At 35.0% G+C, this 18728-nt stretch overlaps 1 protein-coding gene and 1 pseudogene across 1 annotated transcript; one reads left to right on the plus strand and one right to left on the minus strand.

Annotated features, from left to right (window-relative positions):
- The first annotated feature begins 3350 nt into the window (after positions 1 to 3350).
- Positions 3351 to 5788, plus strand: LOC120207363 (probable flavin-containing monooxygenase 1). The gene is given in 6 exon segments (XM_039206839.1): positions 3351 to 3779; positions 3861 to 4101; positions 4667 to 4845; positions 4932 to 5067; positions 5070 to 5283; positions 5370 to 5788. Coding segments are annotated over 6 exon segments (1542 nt in total). The 3' UTR covers positions 5713 to 5788.
- Positions 5789 to 5874: 86 nt separating this feature from the next.
- Positions 5875 to 8895, minus strand: LOC120207362 (annotated as a pseudogene).
- Between the last annotated feature and the right edge of the window lie 9833 nt (positions 8896 to 18728).

The raw sequence follows: 18728 nt of genomic DNA on the forward strand, positions 1-18728 counted from the left end.
CCCACATACCTATATTTATAAAATAATAATTAATAGGTTTTTTTTATTATAAATCCTAAAGAATAAGATGGAAAAAAAATTAAGTCGAACTACAATATATAACGTCTACGAATCATAATTTTATTACTTCAACTATAGTTTTATCAATAATTGATGCTTATGATGTGGGTAAATAATAAATTTACCATTTTAATTATAACCTTTTCAGTAATTAATATATATATATATATTTCCATTTAATAAAAATAACAATAGACTTGGAGTGGCTATGGGCTGGGACATAAATTTTGGGGCAAGAGTTGAAAATTGTTCTAGAATTTAATTTGGTTCCACGGTCGTTTAGGGGAAAAAGCTGAAGGAAAGTTTGATTTTCAAAATTGTTCATCAGGAATAAACAAAATTGATGATATTAATTGCGGGCCAAAATTGAACCAATAAGCGGGTAAAAAATTAGCCATTAGTTTGAAATCTACAATAAATGCTATAATATAAATAAGTTCGTTATGTTCATATGATGAATTTATTCAAATAATATTTTTTATTCAAATTCTTCACGTCGATATGATAAATTCTAAGTCATTGTAATAAATATTGTAGATCCTAAATTAATTTTAAAAATGATTTTGATGGACCAATTTTTTCACCTGTATGGTGTATTAGACCAATTTTACCCAAAATTGGTGCATGTGGATTTGCATTCGGCTGCTGCAGAAGCCACCCCCATACCACATAAACAATGTAAATGGAGGGTGAAGCCGTCACTCAACGGACCAAATATGAAATCAATTTTGTCAGTCCTTGTCTCTCGGAAAATTTATAGGCTGTCCATGTTGAAGAACTGTTTAAAGCTTAAGCCATGGGGGTAAAGCCGCCACCCGTAGAATCCATGGAATGGACTCTTCATTATTCCCTTAAATAAAAATTAATCTCCCATCTACATATTCTGGTGTTGTACAAATTCCGAAAAAAGTTACATTTTTATATAAAAAAAATATCTTATTTCTATATACAGAAATTCATTTTACAATATTTGAATCTAAATCCTTTTTTTTAGAATTGTAACATGATGAGTCCACGTACTTTAAAAGTGAAAAAAATATATTTTACCTTAACAAAATAAGTAAAATGACAATTTTCTATAGCAATTGGCAAAAATATTAAATTTAAGAGACGAATTTAATTAAGGGTAAAGTATACAGATGGTCCCTATCGCTTTACTATTGCTTTAAATGATCCTTAGAGTATAGAGTGTTGCTTTGCTGAACCCATCGACTATTAAAAGTTACAAAATGGTCACCCGACTAATCATTATATCCAAACTTATCTTTTCACATTAAAAAATTAATGATCGTCTGAGTTGGATGTTAACATAATGACTTCATTATAATAGTTGTTTGAGATTTTATGATCATATTTTATCACATCACAGTTAGTAGATATACATTTAGCTCAGAATGCCGCCAATTTTTTTTTATGAAAAAGAACGAGTTTCAAATATAATGGATAGTCAAATGACTATTTTGTAACTTTTAATAGTCGAGAGACTCAACAAAGCAACACTATATAGTCGGATGACCATTTTGGAACTTCTAATAGTCAAAGGACTTAATAAAACAATATCTTGTAGTCGGAGACTATTTGTGTACTTTACCCTTTAATTCAATGCTATAGCATAGTTTAAAATATAATAAGTTATGTTGATTTATCTTTAAAAATAGTGTACATATATGTAAAGTAATTAAGGTTGTGTAGTTGTATCATCAATCTTTCTAACTTGATCAACTCTACTTAATTAAAATCGTAATTTTTCTCCCTAATTTCTTTCTAGAAATACAAAATAAGTTTTTCCGCGAGATTTACTTAATCATTTTTTGTTCTTCACTTGGAATAAAATTTTGTTAATTAATTTGACTCTCCAACTCCAAGTTTCAGGTTTTTGGGCAGTCAATGCTGACAACGCATAGAAGCAAACCAGTCCTCATGGAACACAAGAAAATAGAAACTTGGACCCAAAGTTTTAATAAAAATGAGTTGGTTAAGTGTGAGATATGTATAAAAGTTGGAACTTTGAACCAACATCCTTCATATTCTTCGAGGGCTGAGAAAAGTCTGAAACTTTGAACCAACAAACACCAGGTTTGGGTAGGAAAAAAAAGAATGGTTTCATTTGACAAATTTTCGGAAATCTCTACTTTTCAACGATACCGTTATCGGGACATACATAATATTTTATGTTAGAGAGGGGTGAATTTATAAAATCTCAAGAACAAAAACAAAAATCTAAAATATATAGTAATTTTAAAATTTCAGGGTGCTGTTTCCACCGCCTCTCGGTCCATCTCTGACCGCTGTGAAATGCGTAAGAATAACATTCCCACAAGCTTCCTCTGAATTTGCAGCCCTTTTTCCACCACTTTTCAATCGTGTTGATTTGAAGCTCAAGGCTCATGCACATTGTCAAACCATTTTAAGAAAATAATTGTTTTAGATTCGTACATGACGCGATCTTCACAAGCTTGGTCGGTTTCAGACAACAATAGCTGATTTCTGCAAGAAAACTGGAATTTTCCGGGAAACTCTAAACATCATGTAAGATAAGTGTATGACTGTAACTACTAATGAATAACAATAATAATCCTTACGTTTTTTTTGGTTTAATTATCCACATAAGCAAATTGGGGTTTAGTATTAATTAAAAAATATTAGCAAATAGTTGTTAATTAGTTTTTATTAACGTCATATATGGGAAGAATTATCATTTTCTCTTTCAACTTAATTACTATAATAATTTGATTATTCAAACATATATATACTTGTAATGGGTCTTAATTTGACTCTTGAAAAGTTGTTAGGGTTAATAGAATCTTCACTTTATAATAAAGAACCATTAATTTATCCATCATTAGTTGGTAGATCTTTCAAACCAAAGTTAATAATTTAAATTTTTTATGAACGAAAAAATTGAATTAAAAATCTCATAATAAATTTAATTGTTTAATTAAACGAAAGTATGAACAAATTAAAAATATAAGCTAAATTGCCAAGAAATTTTATGTTAAATCACTCACTGAAACAAGCAAACCACGTACTTAGCGAAAGTTCCCTTCACTAACGGTCCAGTTTCGCATATGCAAGTGTAATAATACTATATGAAGGAAGGAAGTATTGGTCTGCCTTTCCTCTCTATCCAACTCTTACTTCAATTCACGTGCTTTTGACAATGACCTCTCCCGTTCCATGCAACTATATATAACATGCAAATTCCCAAAGATTTCATCATCTTCAAAAGCATCAATTCTCAATCCCTTGATCCCTGCTCAGCTTTATCTCAAAAGCACCAAAAATTCTCCATGGCTGACGACAACCCTCCTTTGATCATCTCCAAGATTGGCATCATCGGAGCCGGTGTTAGTGGCATCGCGGCTGCTAAACAGCTATCTCACCATAACCCGGTTGTTTTCGAGGCCACGGATTCAGTTGGCGGGGTGTGGAAAACCTGTGCATATAACTCCACCAAACTACAATCGGCTCGTAAGGATTATGAGTTCTCGGATTTCTCATGGCCTAATAGAGATGATCCGAGTTTCCCCACTCATGTTGAGATTGTGGATTACTTGGAATCATATGCTAAACACTTTGATGTGTTGAAGTTTGTCAAGTTCAATTCAAAGGTCACGGAGCTCCGTTTTGTTGGAAATCCTGGGACCTACGTGAGTCCATTTCCGGGCCACCCTGTTTGGCAGATTGCTGTGCAAACTAACGGTTCAGAAATCCTTCAGGTTTGTTGCTTGTAATCACTAATCCTTCATTCTGATGCTTAATATTTTCCTTCTTGTTGTTGACCCTTGATTGCTTTTCAGTGGTATGCCTTTGAGTTTGTGGTTGTTTGCATTGGAAAATACGGGGATATACCCAAAATTCCAAAATTCCAAAACAACAAAGGCCCTGAAGTGTTCCAAGGCAAGGTCCTCCATTCCCTTGATTACTGCAAGCTGGACAAGGAGGCTGCTACTCAACTACTCAAAGGGAAAAAAGTTGCAGTCATTGGCTACAAAAAGTCAGCCATTGATCTAGCTGTTGAATGTGCAGAAGCAAATCAAGGTAAAGCATTGTGCATTTCTCCATCTAACATAGTCACTAACAAAGTAATATAATGAAACTAAGTATTCTTGTCGGGAAATGATTCTCTTCTTATATTGAGACATAACAGTTGTTTTGCTTTGTCGTACGGGTAAAATCTGCTGTAGTGTTATATATGGGGGCAGGTGGGGGACATGATTTTTCCACGTTAGGAAGGTCCAACTTTGCATGGATTTTGGGTTAAAATTAAAAGGTCAAACGCATGACCAACCACGTACAGTTTGATTTTGTTTTTTTTTTTTTTGCGGGGGGAGGGGGTGATTTTGGACTTTTTTGTTTAGCACGTTTTCAACGTTTCTGAAACATAGCATTGGAATTCCAATATGGGATTTTAGAGTTTGACGATAAGACGATCCGAATGGGGCAGATTAAGAAAACTTTTTAAAGAAAATGGCATGTAAACCCGTCTTAATCAAATTTTCCTATCTTGGGAACTTTTTGAAGTTATTTGGCAAATATGTATTACATAATAACAAAATATTAATCAACTGTGGTGCTAATTTCTATTCCAAATGATGACTTAAAGGGCCAGAAGGGGAACCATGCACCATGGTGGTAAGGACACTTCACTGGACTGTTCCACATTATTGGGTGTGGGGTTTGCCTTTCTTCTTGTTCTATTCAACAAGATCTTCTCAGTTCCTCCATGAAAGGCCTAACCAAGGCATTCTCAGGACCCTGCTCTGCTACCTGTTATCGCCCTTGGTGAGTCAACATTTCTCAACTCAAAGCCCTTTAAATACAAAAATACATACATGTACAGCTGAAATATATGACCTTTTTTTTGGCAGAGGCGAGGGGTTTCGAAGTTCATCGAGTCCTACTTGCTTTGGAAACTTCCATTGCAAAAATATGGATTGAAACCAGAGCACCCATTTGAAGAAGATTACGCATCATGTCAGATGGCCATCATGCCAGAAAATTTCTTCATGAGGCTGATAAGGGAAACATTGTTTTCAAGAAATCATCAAACTGGTGGTTCTGCAAAGAAGGAATTCAGTTCGATGACGATACCAAAATGAAGGCCGATGTTGTAATTCTCGCAACTGGTTATGATGGAAAGAAGAAACTGAAAACTATTTTACCAGACCCATTCCGTAGTTTGATCGAATATCATCCTTCTGGAATCATGCCCTTGTATAGGTAAAAAAGTCATTATTAAAACAACTTAGCTTAGTTTGGGAGTTCTCTATAAGATTTTTTTTAAGACTGGTTACTGTTTCTGGCAGGGGCACGATCCACCCTTTCATACCGAACATGGCGTTCGTGGGTTATATCGAAAGTGTCGCAAACCTTCACACATCGGAGATTCGTAGCATGTGGCTTGCCCGATATGTAGATGAAAAGTTTAAGCTCCCGAGTGCTGAAAATATGCTGGGACAGATATACAAGGAGATGGAGGTGTCGAGGAGGATAACCAGGTTCTACAAGAGGCACTGCATTTCGACTTTTAGCATCAATCACAGTGATGAGATCTGTGAAGAAATGGGATGGAATTCTTGGAGGAAGAGAAGTTGGTTTGCAGAAGCGTTTAGCCCTTATGGCAGTCAGGATTATAGCGACAAAAACTAAAATGATCACACAGTCGATTCTTTTTTCATTAATGTGCATCTCAGAAAAGTATCAGCTGATGCTGGAGAGAGAATAATAAATGAAGTAATCATCAATTCATTGTAGTCATTCAATTTCATTGTCCTTAAAAAGGACTTTTAGGGTTTTCCTGTGTATTTCATATCAATTGAAAGAGGGAAAAATAAAATAAATAAAAAGAAACATGCTCTTCACATCATTTGATGTATAGAATCAGTGTCACACAGGAATTATTAGGAAGGATATTAGAGTTTTGTTAATCCAATACAGGTGAGAAGCTACAAAACTGAACGGCCCATTGTCCAAACTCATTTAACCAGGGTTGTGTATCGTCTAATGTGGTTTTGGAACATACCCATCAACAGCAAAGTTTCGGGTGGCAGCAGGGATTGCTAAACGAATTCCATCAAGTTCGGGCCTTGCAATTATTTGACATCCCAGTCGTGACCTGAAAAGAACAAAAACATGACAATCCATTCAGATTAAACTTCATCGCGGGCACACACAAATTTCTAGGCGAACTAACTCACGTTTCTGTAAGCGCAAAGGCCAGGTCCAACATGTCATTCTCTTCATCACTTGGATCTTCTAATTTATTATAGTACTCCGTATCCTAGCAAAAAAAAAAGTTCAATAGTTAGTCCCTAATAGTTAGGTTAGGTTGAAAGAATATTATGAATAACCATGAATCAATCAACAAGTGTTTGATTTGCATACCATCACTATGACGTGGCATGTCGAACAGGCAAGTGAGCCCTCACATGCTCCTGAAACAACACAAGCAGACATTAATTTTTACCAAAGCATGTTAATTTGGATCACAAAAGAATAAGGAGATTTAAAATCACACTATGCTATAGTTTAATTGGTAATGCATCATTCATCTGACAAAATGAGTTTGAAGACTTCATCAGTAAACAAATTGCTCCAAGAAGACAACAATTAGGTCCAAGGAACGCTACAAAAGTAATGGATCAAGGATAGATCAAAAGCCTTGCCTTCAAGCTCTATATCATTTTGATGAGCTGCTTCCAACATCGACATTCCAACAGGCACTTGAATGGGGATTTCTTCTCCATCCTTTGAAACAAATGTGACAGATATTCTGAAAAATAAGATAATTTAATTTGAGTAAAATGGAGGAAAAAACACTGATAGATTAAATGCTTATAGAACCATAAAGTGTTTAAAGAACAATGTTGTGGTGCTATCAAACTCCAGACTTTCAATGTCAATGAATGAATTGCAATCTGAATCTTCTACCAAGCAGTCATAGGCACCATGCTAATACAATTTTATTTTAGGAACTTACGTTTCTTTCTGTTCATCTCCGCCCTCAAAAGCATTGTTGGAAGCCGAGGTAGAAAAATCACGATGCTTCTGAAATATGCCCCCTGAAAAGCACTAGGTTCTGGCAGTAAGTCAAGCTGTCCAAAAAAATCGAAGAAAGGAGAAAAGTATCGTGGGAAACTTTACAAATTATTCGCTAATAGTGAAATCTTCTTCAGATAAATAATTAATACTGAAATCTGTTTCTTATCCAATTCTGTAAAGTGCAATACCAACTATTTGTCAATCATTCATCAATTTTATACCAATATCAACCACAGGTTTGTCAATGTATTCTGGCAAGAACTGTCATCTACAGCTTATTACTATTTCAATTTTGTCACATGCTGTTCAGTATGCTTACCATATTTTTCGTAGAACTGTAATCCATGTTTTGGTTCTATATTCCTACCCCTCTGACAAATCCTAAAATTTCTACTCTATAAGATTTAATCAAATCATTCCATCTCCTTACAAAACAAATTTACTGCCACACTATTTATACTGTAGATATTATAAGAGAACACTCTTTTCACATGAAAACCAATCCGCAAAATGCTGTCAATTTGCTAATCTAAAAGCACAATTTACGAGAACAGCAAATATATCCTAAAGACTATCTACATATGAATCAGCCTAATTAGAAAAGAGGGCAAGGCCTGCCATTAGCTCATTAGTGTAGTCAAAGTATTTCATGTCCTAAAAGTCATAAGGCATCCACTATAGGGTAACATAAGTATCTCCATATTTCAAGATAATTAACAGGGACAAGCATATAATAATCACTAGATTAAAATGGAACATTGTCCATAACAGCAGATACAAGGGTTAACTTATAATTCATGTCCTAGGCAGCTTTCAGTGACAAAAATATATAATTAATGCATTTCAAATTATATTTGCATCTTTTTGAAAAAAGGAAAATAGTAACCACTGACCGGAGATCGCTGGTATTGTCCACAGGGCCCTTGTCTAAATCTTGTTCTAGAGACACAAGTATATCCCCCTATGGAAAGGATTGGAATTTGGAATCAAGACAGTAAATGAAAAATCATTTTATTCAAATCAAGCATCAGTGACGACCCGCAAAACATACAACACTAATTAAAGCAAAATCGCCTGCTTAGAAACTACAAGGGAGTCTCAAAATTTTATAAAGAACAAGCTCTAAATATTTATAATGTCAATTTCCATAGAATCAAACAGTAACAAATGATCCCAAATTGAAAGAAGTACGAAACCTCTCGATAGTTCTTTGGCAATCCAAAATCCAACTCTTGAGAGCCTTAACATAATTTGATGTCGTAAAACAGAGTCCTGTTTAAAGGAGAAAACATAAGTATGCTTAGGAACTTAAGAAACGTCAAACTGTTAACAAACATCACAAATATCCAAAAGGACTGGCTTTTGAAGTTTTAATCGACAAAGTTCAACTGGGTATTCAGCAAAGACGCTGCTAAGTAATCGATATAGGTTTACAGCTACAGAGCGATCAAAGAAAAATCAATTGAGAAATCAACTTTAGGAAAGAAGAACATACCTTTTGGCAAAGAGATGAACAGAGGAAGTTTGAATCAGGTTTGGGGCAATCAAAGAAGGATTTTAAATTTTACTAAGAAAGCTCAATTTCTTTCGAAGGGTTCGAGGGGAAAAGGTCGCCACCGCGAGGGTGCGTCTTTTGAGTAAATAATATGCACCGCAAGCAGAGACGAGTATTCGAGGAAGAAAATGAGGAGAGAGCTCGAGACCAAACCAATCACAGTAAAACTAAAAACGATGCTATTATGGACAACGAATGAGGAGAGAAAAAGAATTTTAAAATTGGAGATCAGGGGATCGAATCCCGCATGCAAAGCAAAAGCTCAACCGTTTGAGCTACATCCTATGATTATTTAAAGATAAAAAACATAAAGCTGGAGATGCGGGGGATCGACCCCGTGGGCCAAATTGGCCCATTATGGCATTCAGACAAAAAATTTAGCCCATTAGGGTACTCAAAAATTTAATTTGAGATCTACGATAAATCGAACAGTCCTCATTAAACTCGTCACAATGACGTGACGAGTTCCATGAGATATAATTTTTTTAATGGGCCGTATTAAGTGGCACCACAACTAGAATAAAAAAATATTTCTTGAGGGACTCGTCAAAAATAATTTTTTTTTGTACTTTTTTAAAGTAAAGTAAAAAATTAATATTTTATTGACATAGAACTCGTCACGCCGACGTGACGAGTTCTGACGGGTATAATTTTTAAATATTTGACCGTTGTTAAACGGTCGATTTTTTTTAAAATTCACTGAACTCGTCATGTCGTTGTGATGAGTTCCAACAAGAAAAAATATGTCTTCCTATAAGTTGTGCAAATCATCTTCAATCTCTTACATTAGACACTCCTTTCATCTTCAATATCTTACGCAAAAAACTCCTTTCATCTAACCAAAAACATTTCAAACAATGAGCAACAAATTCTTCACAGTTGTCTATTATAATGGCAAAATTCTACAAAATGATGTTGGTGTTGTGTTTAAGTCAGATAGGTCGATCAATATGATGTTCCCTGCAAATGTATCACATCGCCAAATGAAGCAAAAAATTGAGAGAAAATTTGGAGTTTTTGTTTCATGTTTAAGTTATCGACACCTAATCTCCTCAAATCCAATGACATATGGAAAAGTTCAGCTTGATGACGACGACGATGTTACTGTTATGGTTGGACTTCATCAATCATCAGATAATAATATGGTAGAGATGTACTGGAAACGATGAATGCAACTGAGATTCGACGTCATCAGTACCGGCTCGAAGAATAGAAGAAGCAGGACCCTCTCAACCACATGGAAGTTATGGTGATGAGAACCTTGTTGGACGGTTCAGTGAAAACCATGCTGAATTTAGCGAGGATGATGAAGACATTGTTCCGTTGGTAGACGATGACGACACAACATTAGTTGATAAGTATGATATTGTTGAGGCTGCTTCAGAGGGACAAGGTTTGGATGTTGAGGCTGATGTATGGGAGGCAGCTGTTTCACGATGTCAAGGATTGCAGAATACTCCAAATGTTTGGGTAAAGACAGACCCTGAACCTAAATTCAATCATCATGATTTCCCTAGTATCATCATGTAGTTGCAATGCATGACATTAACTACGATGCTATGCGGAATCCTGAAATATTTGATATGCCAGAGTTATGTGCCCACTGGGGTTCTTCAGACGAGCGGTCATCTAAGTTGGCTATTGGGTCTTAGTTTGAAACAAAAAACAGGCACAACTAGCAATCAATGAGTACTGTATCAAAGCTCATCTTCAATTCTATGTCGCGGAGTCGGATCAAAAAACTTATTTCGTAAGGTTTATACACCTACAACGGAAGATGTTGTGGGAAGTCACAAGGTTCAATGCAGAACACGCATGTATAATGACCTCCTTGACACAAGACCAAAAACATTTATAAACGGATGTCATATTCTCTTATGTGAAGTTGTTGGTAGAAAAAATCCAAGAGTGTCCGTTTCTGTGTTAGTGGCATCTATTCACAATATTACAAGGCATGGATGGCTAAACGGAAAGCAATGACCTTGTTGTATGGTGATTGGGATCATTCATATAATGAGCTACAATTCTGCTGCAAGCAATGTAACTTTTTATCCTTGGAACCATTGTTAGGTACTATACTCATCTTACAGTCACGCTTGAGGGAGACGTTATCCCCGTGAAGAGAATTTTTGGTGGCTTGTTCTGGGAGTTTAATCCAACTATCGAAGGGTTTAGATTTTACAAACAAATGATTCAAGTCGATGGCACTTTTCTGTATGGGCTCTAAAGACACATCTTGCGTTCTCCATTATTAAAAATGAATTGGAGGAAACTTGGAATTTCTTTTTCTCTAACTTGCGTTCTCATGTTGTCACTCAAGAAGGGGTTTGCATGATCTTAGATTGGTCTTCTGGGTTATTAAGCACAATTGGTAGACCCGAAAATAGATGATGCCACCTCATGCATATCATGCATATTGTATACGTCATATCGTGCATATTGTATACGTTATATCGTGTCGAATGCAATGAAGAGGTTTAAGCAGAAAAATATCAAAAAGGATATTATAACATGGGTAAGTACCTTAGCATTTGTCATTAATTATTTATTCTTCATTAATGTTTTTTAATAATATTTAAGTTACTATTTTTTAGGGTATGTTTTACTCAACCAAACTTCGCTACACGACTTGAAAATTTGAGAAGATACGGAGATGATGTGTATGAGTTCTCAGCTGAAATACCAAGGGAGAGATGGTCATAAGCATATGATGTTGAGGGTCGACGTTATGACCATATGACTACCAATTTTGATGAATGTATCAACTCAGTGCTGAAAGGGACACGACATCTCCCCATAGCAAGTATTGTTAGGGAGACTTACTTTTGGTTGGTAAAGTATGGGCAGACAAAAGTGCACAAATTGATGCCATGATCAGCGATGGGAGAAATTGGGCTCTAGATTTAGAGAAGGCAATGCAAAAGAATCAAACACATGCTATATCAATGTTTGGCCATTATTTTGCTAAATTTGATTATGATTTCATTGTCAAAGCTCTAGTTCGACCACATGAGGGAGGTAATTCTACAGACACTGGTAATCTGAATAGAAGATGGTGTGATTGTGGTCGATTTCAAGCTTTTAGGTTCCCATGTGCTCACGCTGTTGCTGTATGTATGCACATCAATGTTGACCCATACTTATAAGCTGATGACTGTTATAGCTTGCACACTATGCACAATATTTACAGTTGTGACTTCAAGTACCTCCCAAATGAAGCATACTAGCCTACATGCACAATTTCTGAGGAATGGTTGCCAAATCCTTGATTGCGTAGGAAGTTACAGGGTCGACCTGAATCTAGCTGAATTCATGACGATATTGATGATCCTTAAAGAGAGTCAGGTCAACCAAAACTTTATGGCCATCGTAGAGGTGAAAGTCATAACAGAAAACATTGTCCACATCTTCCAAAATATCATGCTGGACGCTAAAATAAGTGTTACAAAATGTTGAACTACATTTTGATATAACAATTAAGACATAATGTTTTTGGACTTGAATTGAATTTGTTCAAGGTTTTCAAAAATTCAAAGTTCATAATGTTTTGTCAGTATCAATACCTCATACACAGTACCGATACTGTTAATATGGTACCGATACCAAATGTAATGGAAGTCTCGATACTCACAAGTTAGTATCGATACTAACAACATTGCTCAAATTCCAGAATGCAAAAATGGTACCGATACCCAAATGGCTACCGATACCAAAGGTAATGGAAGTATCGATACTCAAAAGGTAGTATTGGTACTAACAACGGTCAATCCAATGATAAAATATTTGAAAATTATACCCGTCAGAACTCGTCACACGGGCGTGACGAGTTCCATGTCAATAAAATATTATTTTTTTACTTTATTTTAAAAAATTAAAAAATAATTTTTTTTGAGACTCGTCATGCCGTTCAATTTGTCGTAGATCCCAAATTAAATTTTTAGGTCCCCTAATGGACTAAATATTTTGCTCGGTTGCCGTAATGGGTCAATTTGACCGAGCCCCGTGCCTCTCGCTTGCAAAGTGAGCGTCATACCAGTTGAGCTACATCCCTTAGTTGTTTATTTCAGTAATATAATTTTATTTATTTATTTTATACTCAAAATACATATTACAAACAAAAATGGGTACCATTTGAGCTGTGTTGAATTTTTCGAATAATACAGTGGAAAAAATTCACCAGATAATGTTATTAAGAGATTATTTTGTCAAATAGGGTGAATGCTACAGTACACATGGGAGTCGTGTTACCGTCTCGACGTCCCAGCCCAACCCCTCAAAGACAAATTGGTATCCATGCGTTTATGGTCGGAGCCCCTCGAAGACGCATGACTGTCCATGCAAAGGGCACCCGAACACCCCTTGAAGACGCATGGTGCGTCTTCCCTACTTTTCATCTTCTCTGCATGGAACCAACCACGTAGGCATTAAAGACGTATCGTTGAGACATGTTTTTCAATATGTTGGCCAACCCAAACACCCCTCGAATACACATGGCTTTCCATGTGTCTTCCCCACTTTCCCTCCTCTCAAACCTGTCAAAGACGCATTGTACGCTTGGCGTCTCCCCTGTATGGATGACAGCCCTACCGAAAATTAAAGGGCCTTCACGCTGCCCCTTGCATACAGTCTGCCTCCTGCATAGGGGCAACAATAATATTGCAATAATGGAGGGAGGGAGGGACGATTGAAGGGTTGGTTGGAGCCATTATGGTTGGTTTTTGAATATATATGTGGTGTAGGGAGGGAGGTGTAACCCGAGAGTAAAAGAAAGAAGATGAGAATAAATAAGAGAAAAGAAGAAGAAAGAAGAAGAGAAGAAGAAAGTTAAAGTCGGTTCTCACTACATTATTCGACAAATTCAATCCAGTTAGTTTTTTTCCAAAATCTAAACGATAAATTTTAATTTGTTCGATTTACTAAATTGATTATTTAATTATTTAATGTTGTTTAGTTTGAATGAAATTTAGTTAAAAAATAAATTATCTTGAATTTAACTTAAAAATAAATTATATTAGGTTTAAAGGAGAAGATTCAAACAAGGTAATTTTTTGTTGTTATTGTTATTTTTTACAAAGTTTTACTTGTTTAAATTAAATTAATTACTTAGTGTAGATTATATTTAGATGCATATATATATATTGCTTTTGTATGTAACTTTAAATTAGTTAAATAAAATTTAAACTTTAAACTAAGTTTGTTATAATATTGTTATTATTCAACATTTAATCTAGTAAACCATTTCGTTCAAATTAGATGCATGGACATATATTGCTTTTGTATGTAACTTGTATGTGTTTCTTATTTGTGTTGAATATTTAATTGTTGTTAGTAGTATTTGTTTCTTTATGCTACATTTCCCTCCCTGCAGCAACTTTATGTGTTATTAAATTATTAATGTTATTAAAATTAATTTTTCTACAGATTCATTCAACTATGTTTTATAACTAATCAAGGCCAAATGTTTTTGGACTTGATTGAATTTGTTCAAAGTTTTCAAAAATAATTCAAAGTCTATTAAACTAGAATTTGAGCATAAAATCACTTTTCTGGGTATGTAGTATCGACACTATTATGAAAATATCGATACTGTTCACGTGGTACCGATACCATAGGTAAGAGAAGTATCGATACTCTCTAGGTAGTATCGATACTACCAGTTGTTTTTAAAATAGCTCAAAGTCGATAATGCAAAATAGGTACGGATACTCCAAAGGGTACTAATACTTCTTTACACTATAGTATCGGTACCATGAGCATAGTATCGATACTGGTCAAGCCTAACGACTAGTAACGACTAGTTGATTTAAAAATTATAAAGGTAGTATCGATATTCATTAAAGGAGTACCGATACTCCCTGTTCTGGGCAGTTTTATTTTGTAGAAAATTAATCCCCAACGACTAAAAATGGCCACAAACACATTCTAACCTATAAAAACAAGTTGAGGACACTTGAAGAAGGGTTAGAACACCTATCCAAGCAATCAAACACAAGAGAAGATTTTTTCATTCTTATTTTCCTTTCTCTTGTAAATATTAGTGTTTTAAGTGAGCTTAATTTTGTAAACACCTACCTTGTGAGGTTTTCCTGTTCACATTTTTATTCCTTTTTGTAAATGGGGAGTGGTTCTATATTAGCCTTTGAAAAGATAGAGATTTATAAATGTTATCTCTTTGTCCTTGAAAAAGAAAGAACAAATTAGTGAATTTGTTAGAAAATCCTTGGTGAATAGCTAATGTAATGGATGTAGACTTTAGTTGAGAAATTCGAACCACTATAAATATTTGTGCATCATTTTTCTCATCCTTAAATCTCTTTAATCCCTAAATTTCTCTCAAATCCACTTCAACCCCTATTGGTAAAATATTCGGTTGATTATTGAGCTTCATCGAAAATCCTAACAATTAGTATTAGAGCATAACTCATTAGAAGGTTTAACAACCTTGAGATGATCCTTGAAGAAGCTCTATCAATTCTCGACGCAACTGAGAAGATGACTTCAACCTTGCTCTTACTACATTGAAGACTCTCAACGGGTAAAAAAGTCACCTTATTTTAATAAAGCAAATTATGTCTATTGGAATAATAGTATAATGCTCTTCATTCAAGCCAACGATTTAGGAGCTTGGAATTCAATTATGAAAGGATAATCCATTCCAACCGTTGAGATGGATGATTGGAGTGATGGAGAGAAGAAGAAGTTCCAACTCAATGCAAAGGCTATGTACATTCTATTTTATGCATTAGGTCCGGATGAATATGGAAGAGTCTTCTCTTATTCTAATGCCAATAGATTTGGGACAAGCTCCAAGTCACTCATGAAGGAACCAATGAAGTGAGAGAAACCAAAATTAGTCTTCTCAATCATTTCTATAAGAATTTCAAGATAAAACTGAATGAATACATCAAAGCTATAATGAATATATTTTATGTGATTGTCAACGGTCTCAAGGGATTTGGAGAAGTGATCCCTAATGAGAAGTTTATGAGGAAGATGATCTACTCTCTTCCAAAGTTTTGGCAATCGAAGAAGATGACAATTATCGAAGCTAAAAACCTAAAGACTCTCACTCTTGATGAGCTTATTTATTTTCTTCTCACTCATGAGTTAATGGTGAAGGAATAAGAAGAAGATGAAGAAAAGAAAAACAAGAATAATAATGAGGTAGGCATTACATTCTATTGGAAATTCGGTCATTGAAAGCCTTGATTTAGTCATAATCCGTGAGATATTCTAGGATCTGTTTTCTATATAAATATAGAAAGTAAAAGCTGTAAATCAAGACAAAGTAGGAAAGAAGAAGCTGTCAAATATTGTCAAATATTGGCTCTAATTAGTTTCTTTTTTTATTTTAATTTCTCTCTGTATAAATGGAAGCCTTGTACTCATTCAAGAAATAAGACACATATTATTTCTTCATTTTTTCTAAGTTGGTATCAGAGCTATAATCATGTTTTAACCCTAAAACACATCAACTCCAAAATCACCGTAGCCATGTCCGAATCGAAAATCACCTCAACCCCTGTTGTGGCCACTCCACAACACCACTCTAATTCTCATTTCGTCCACATCACCACCATCCGCTTAAATGGTGACAAATTCCTCCGATGGTCACAATCAGTCTGGATGTATATTCGTGGGCAAGGGAAAATCGGTTACATCACTGGTGACAAGAAGGCTCCTACTGTTGATGATATGTTGTACGCCATTTGGGATGCTGAAAACTCCATGGCTATGACATGGCTAGTCAATTCCATGGAGGAGGACATAAGCTCCAATTACATGTGCTATCCTACTACAAAAGAATTATGGGATAATGTTAGTCAGATGTATTCTGACCTGGGCAACCAATCTCAGGTTTTTGAGTTGACTTTAAAATTGGAGGAGATTCTTCAAGGAGATAATTCTGTCACCACATATTTCCATTCGTTGAAAAGGTTGTGACAGGATTTTGATCTCTTCAACACATACGAATGGAAAAGTAATGACGAGTAAAATCACCATAAGAAAACTGTAGAAGACATCCATATTTACAAGTTTCTTGCCGACCTCAATGTTGAGTTTGATAAAGTACAAGGAAGTAGGGGTGTATTCGGTTCGGTTCAGTTTTTTACCAAAAATTGAACTGAACTGAAATAAACGGTTTTTCAAAATTTAAACCGAAACCAAATGGTTAAAAAACTGAAAAAACTGAAACGGGGTTTTTTGATTCGGTTCAGGTTTTTTAGTTCGGTTCGGTTCGATTTATCGGTTTTTCAATAAAAAAAATCACTTGAAACTATAATTATTTTTTAAAAATTGCCTATTAGGTTCAATATGGAATAAATGGGTTCCATATGGAAAACCCAAATCGAACCGAATCAAAAGAATTAGGACTTTAAACCGAACCGAAAACTGAACCGTATAATGGCAAACTGAACTGAACCGAACTGTTTTACTCAGTTCGTGTCAGTTTTTCGATTTTCTTGGTTTCGTTGCTCAGCCCTATAAGGAAGGATTATTGGCAGACCTCCTCTTCCATCTATTGACAAAGTATTTGCCGAAGTTAGAAGAGAAGAAAGCCGAAGGAATGTCATGCTCAAAAAGAGGAGTACTGGTGAGTTAATTGAAAATTCTGCCTTATTGAGTGATGTTGCAGCCTACAAGGCAGCAAACTACCAGCGCAGGTATGATGATAAACCATGTGTCTGGTACGATTTTTGAAACAAACCCCGCCATACACATGAGACATGTTGGAAATCATGGTAAACATGTGAACTGGAAAATTAGCAAGCAAGGAGAGAAGAATCGTGGAATTCCTACTGCAAGTGAAGCTAACTCAGGTCCCTTAAACAAAGAGCAGATCAATCAACTCTTGAAGCTGATAAAATCCAATTCCTTATATTGTATTCCTAGTGTTTCTTTGGCACAAACAGGTAGTAATCCTAAAGCCCTTTCTTGTCCAAATTCCTCTCCATGGATAATAGATTCCGGAGCCTCAGATCACGTGACTAGTTTTTCTTATTTATTTAATACCTATTCACCTTTCCCTGAAAAATGAAAAAAATTAGAATTGTCGATGGTAGCTTTTCACCTATTGCAGGAAAAGGACTCGTTAAACTGATTGAGAAAATTAATCTCAATAATGTTCTCCATGTCCCTGAATTAGCCTGCAATCTTTTGTATGTTAATAAACTATCTAGAGATTCTAATTGTTGCATTACCTTCTTTGAATCACATTGTGAATTTTAGGATCGGAATTCGGGGATGATGATTGGACGTGCTAGGATGATTGAAGGTCTTTATTACTTTGATGAAGTATCTATCAGTTATAAAAAAGTTCACAACTTTAGTAGTTCTAGTTCAATTTCTGTTCGAGAAAAAAATAATGTTATGACACTATAGACTAGGACATCCTAGTTTTCTTTATTTGAAACACTTATTTCCAGAATTATTTAAAGGGATCGATTTTTCTTCTTTTCATTGCGAAAATTATATTTTTTTTTCCAAAAAACCGTCATTCCCCCTATTTACTAAAAGATTACCAAGAGTCCAAACCTTTTTATCTGATTCATAGTGATATTTGGGGCCCTTATAAAGTTACTACTATTTCTGATAAAAGGTTGTTTGTTACTTTTATTGATGACCATACACGTTTATGTTGGATTTATCTGATGAATAAAAAGTATGACTTGAAATATTTTTAAAAAATATTTTACACTCTGATTGAAAACCAATTTCAAACCAAGATCAGTATTTTACATTCTGACAATGGAACAAAATATTTTAAGAGCACTTAGGTGATTTTTTTGAAAGAGATGGATTTTTTATCACTTTACATGTCGGGATACCCCTCAACAAAATGGCATTGCAGAACAAAAAAATTAACATTTACTTGAAGTAGCACGTGCCATAATGTTTTACATGCATGTTCCCAAATACTTATGGGGTGATGCAGTTTTAACAGCTGCTTACTTGATAAATAGGATGCCTACTAAGGTGTTAACATACAAAACACCACTCGATTGCCTAAAATCATTTTTTCCTGGAACAAGGTTGTTTTCTGAATTACCTGTCAAAGTTTTTGGAT

Source organism: Hibiscus syriacus, unplaced genomic scaffold (genome assembly GCF_006381635.1).
Source record: "Hibiscus syriacus cultivar Baekdansim isolate YM2019G1 unplaced genomic scaffold, ASM638163v2 tig00014626_pilon, whole genome shotgun sequence".
Lineage (NCBI taxonomy): Eukaryota > Viridiplantae > Streptophyta > Magnoliopsida > Malvales > Malvaceae > Hibiscus > Hibiscus syriacus.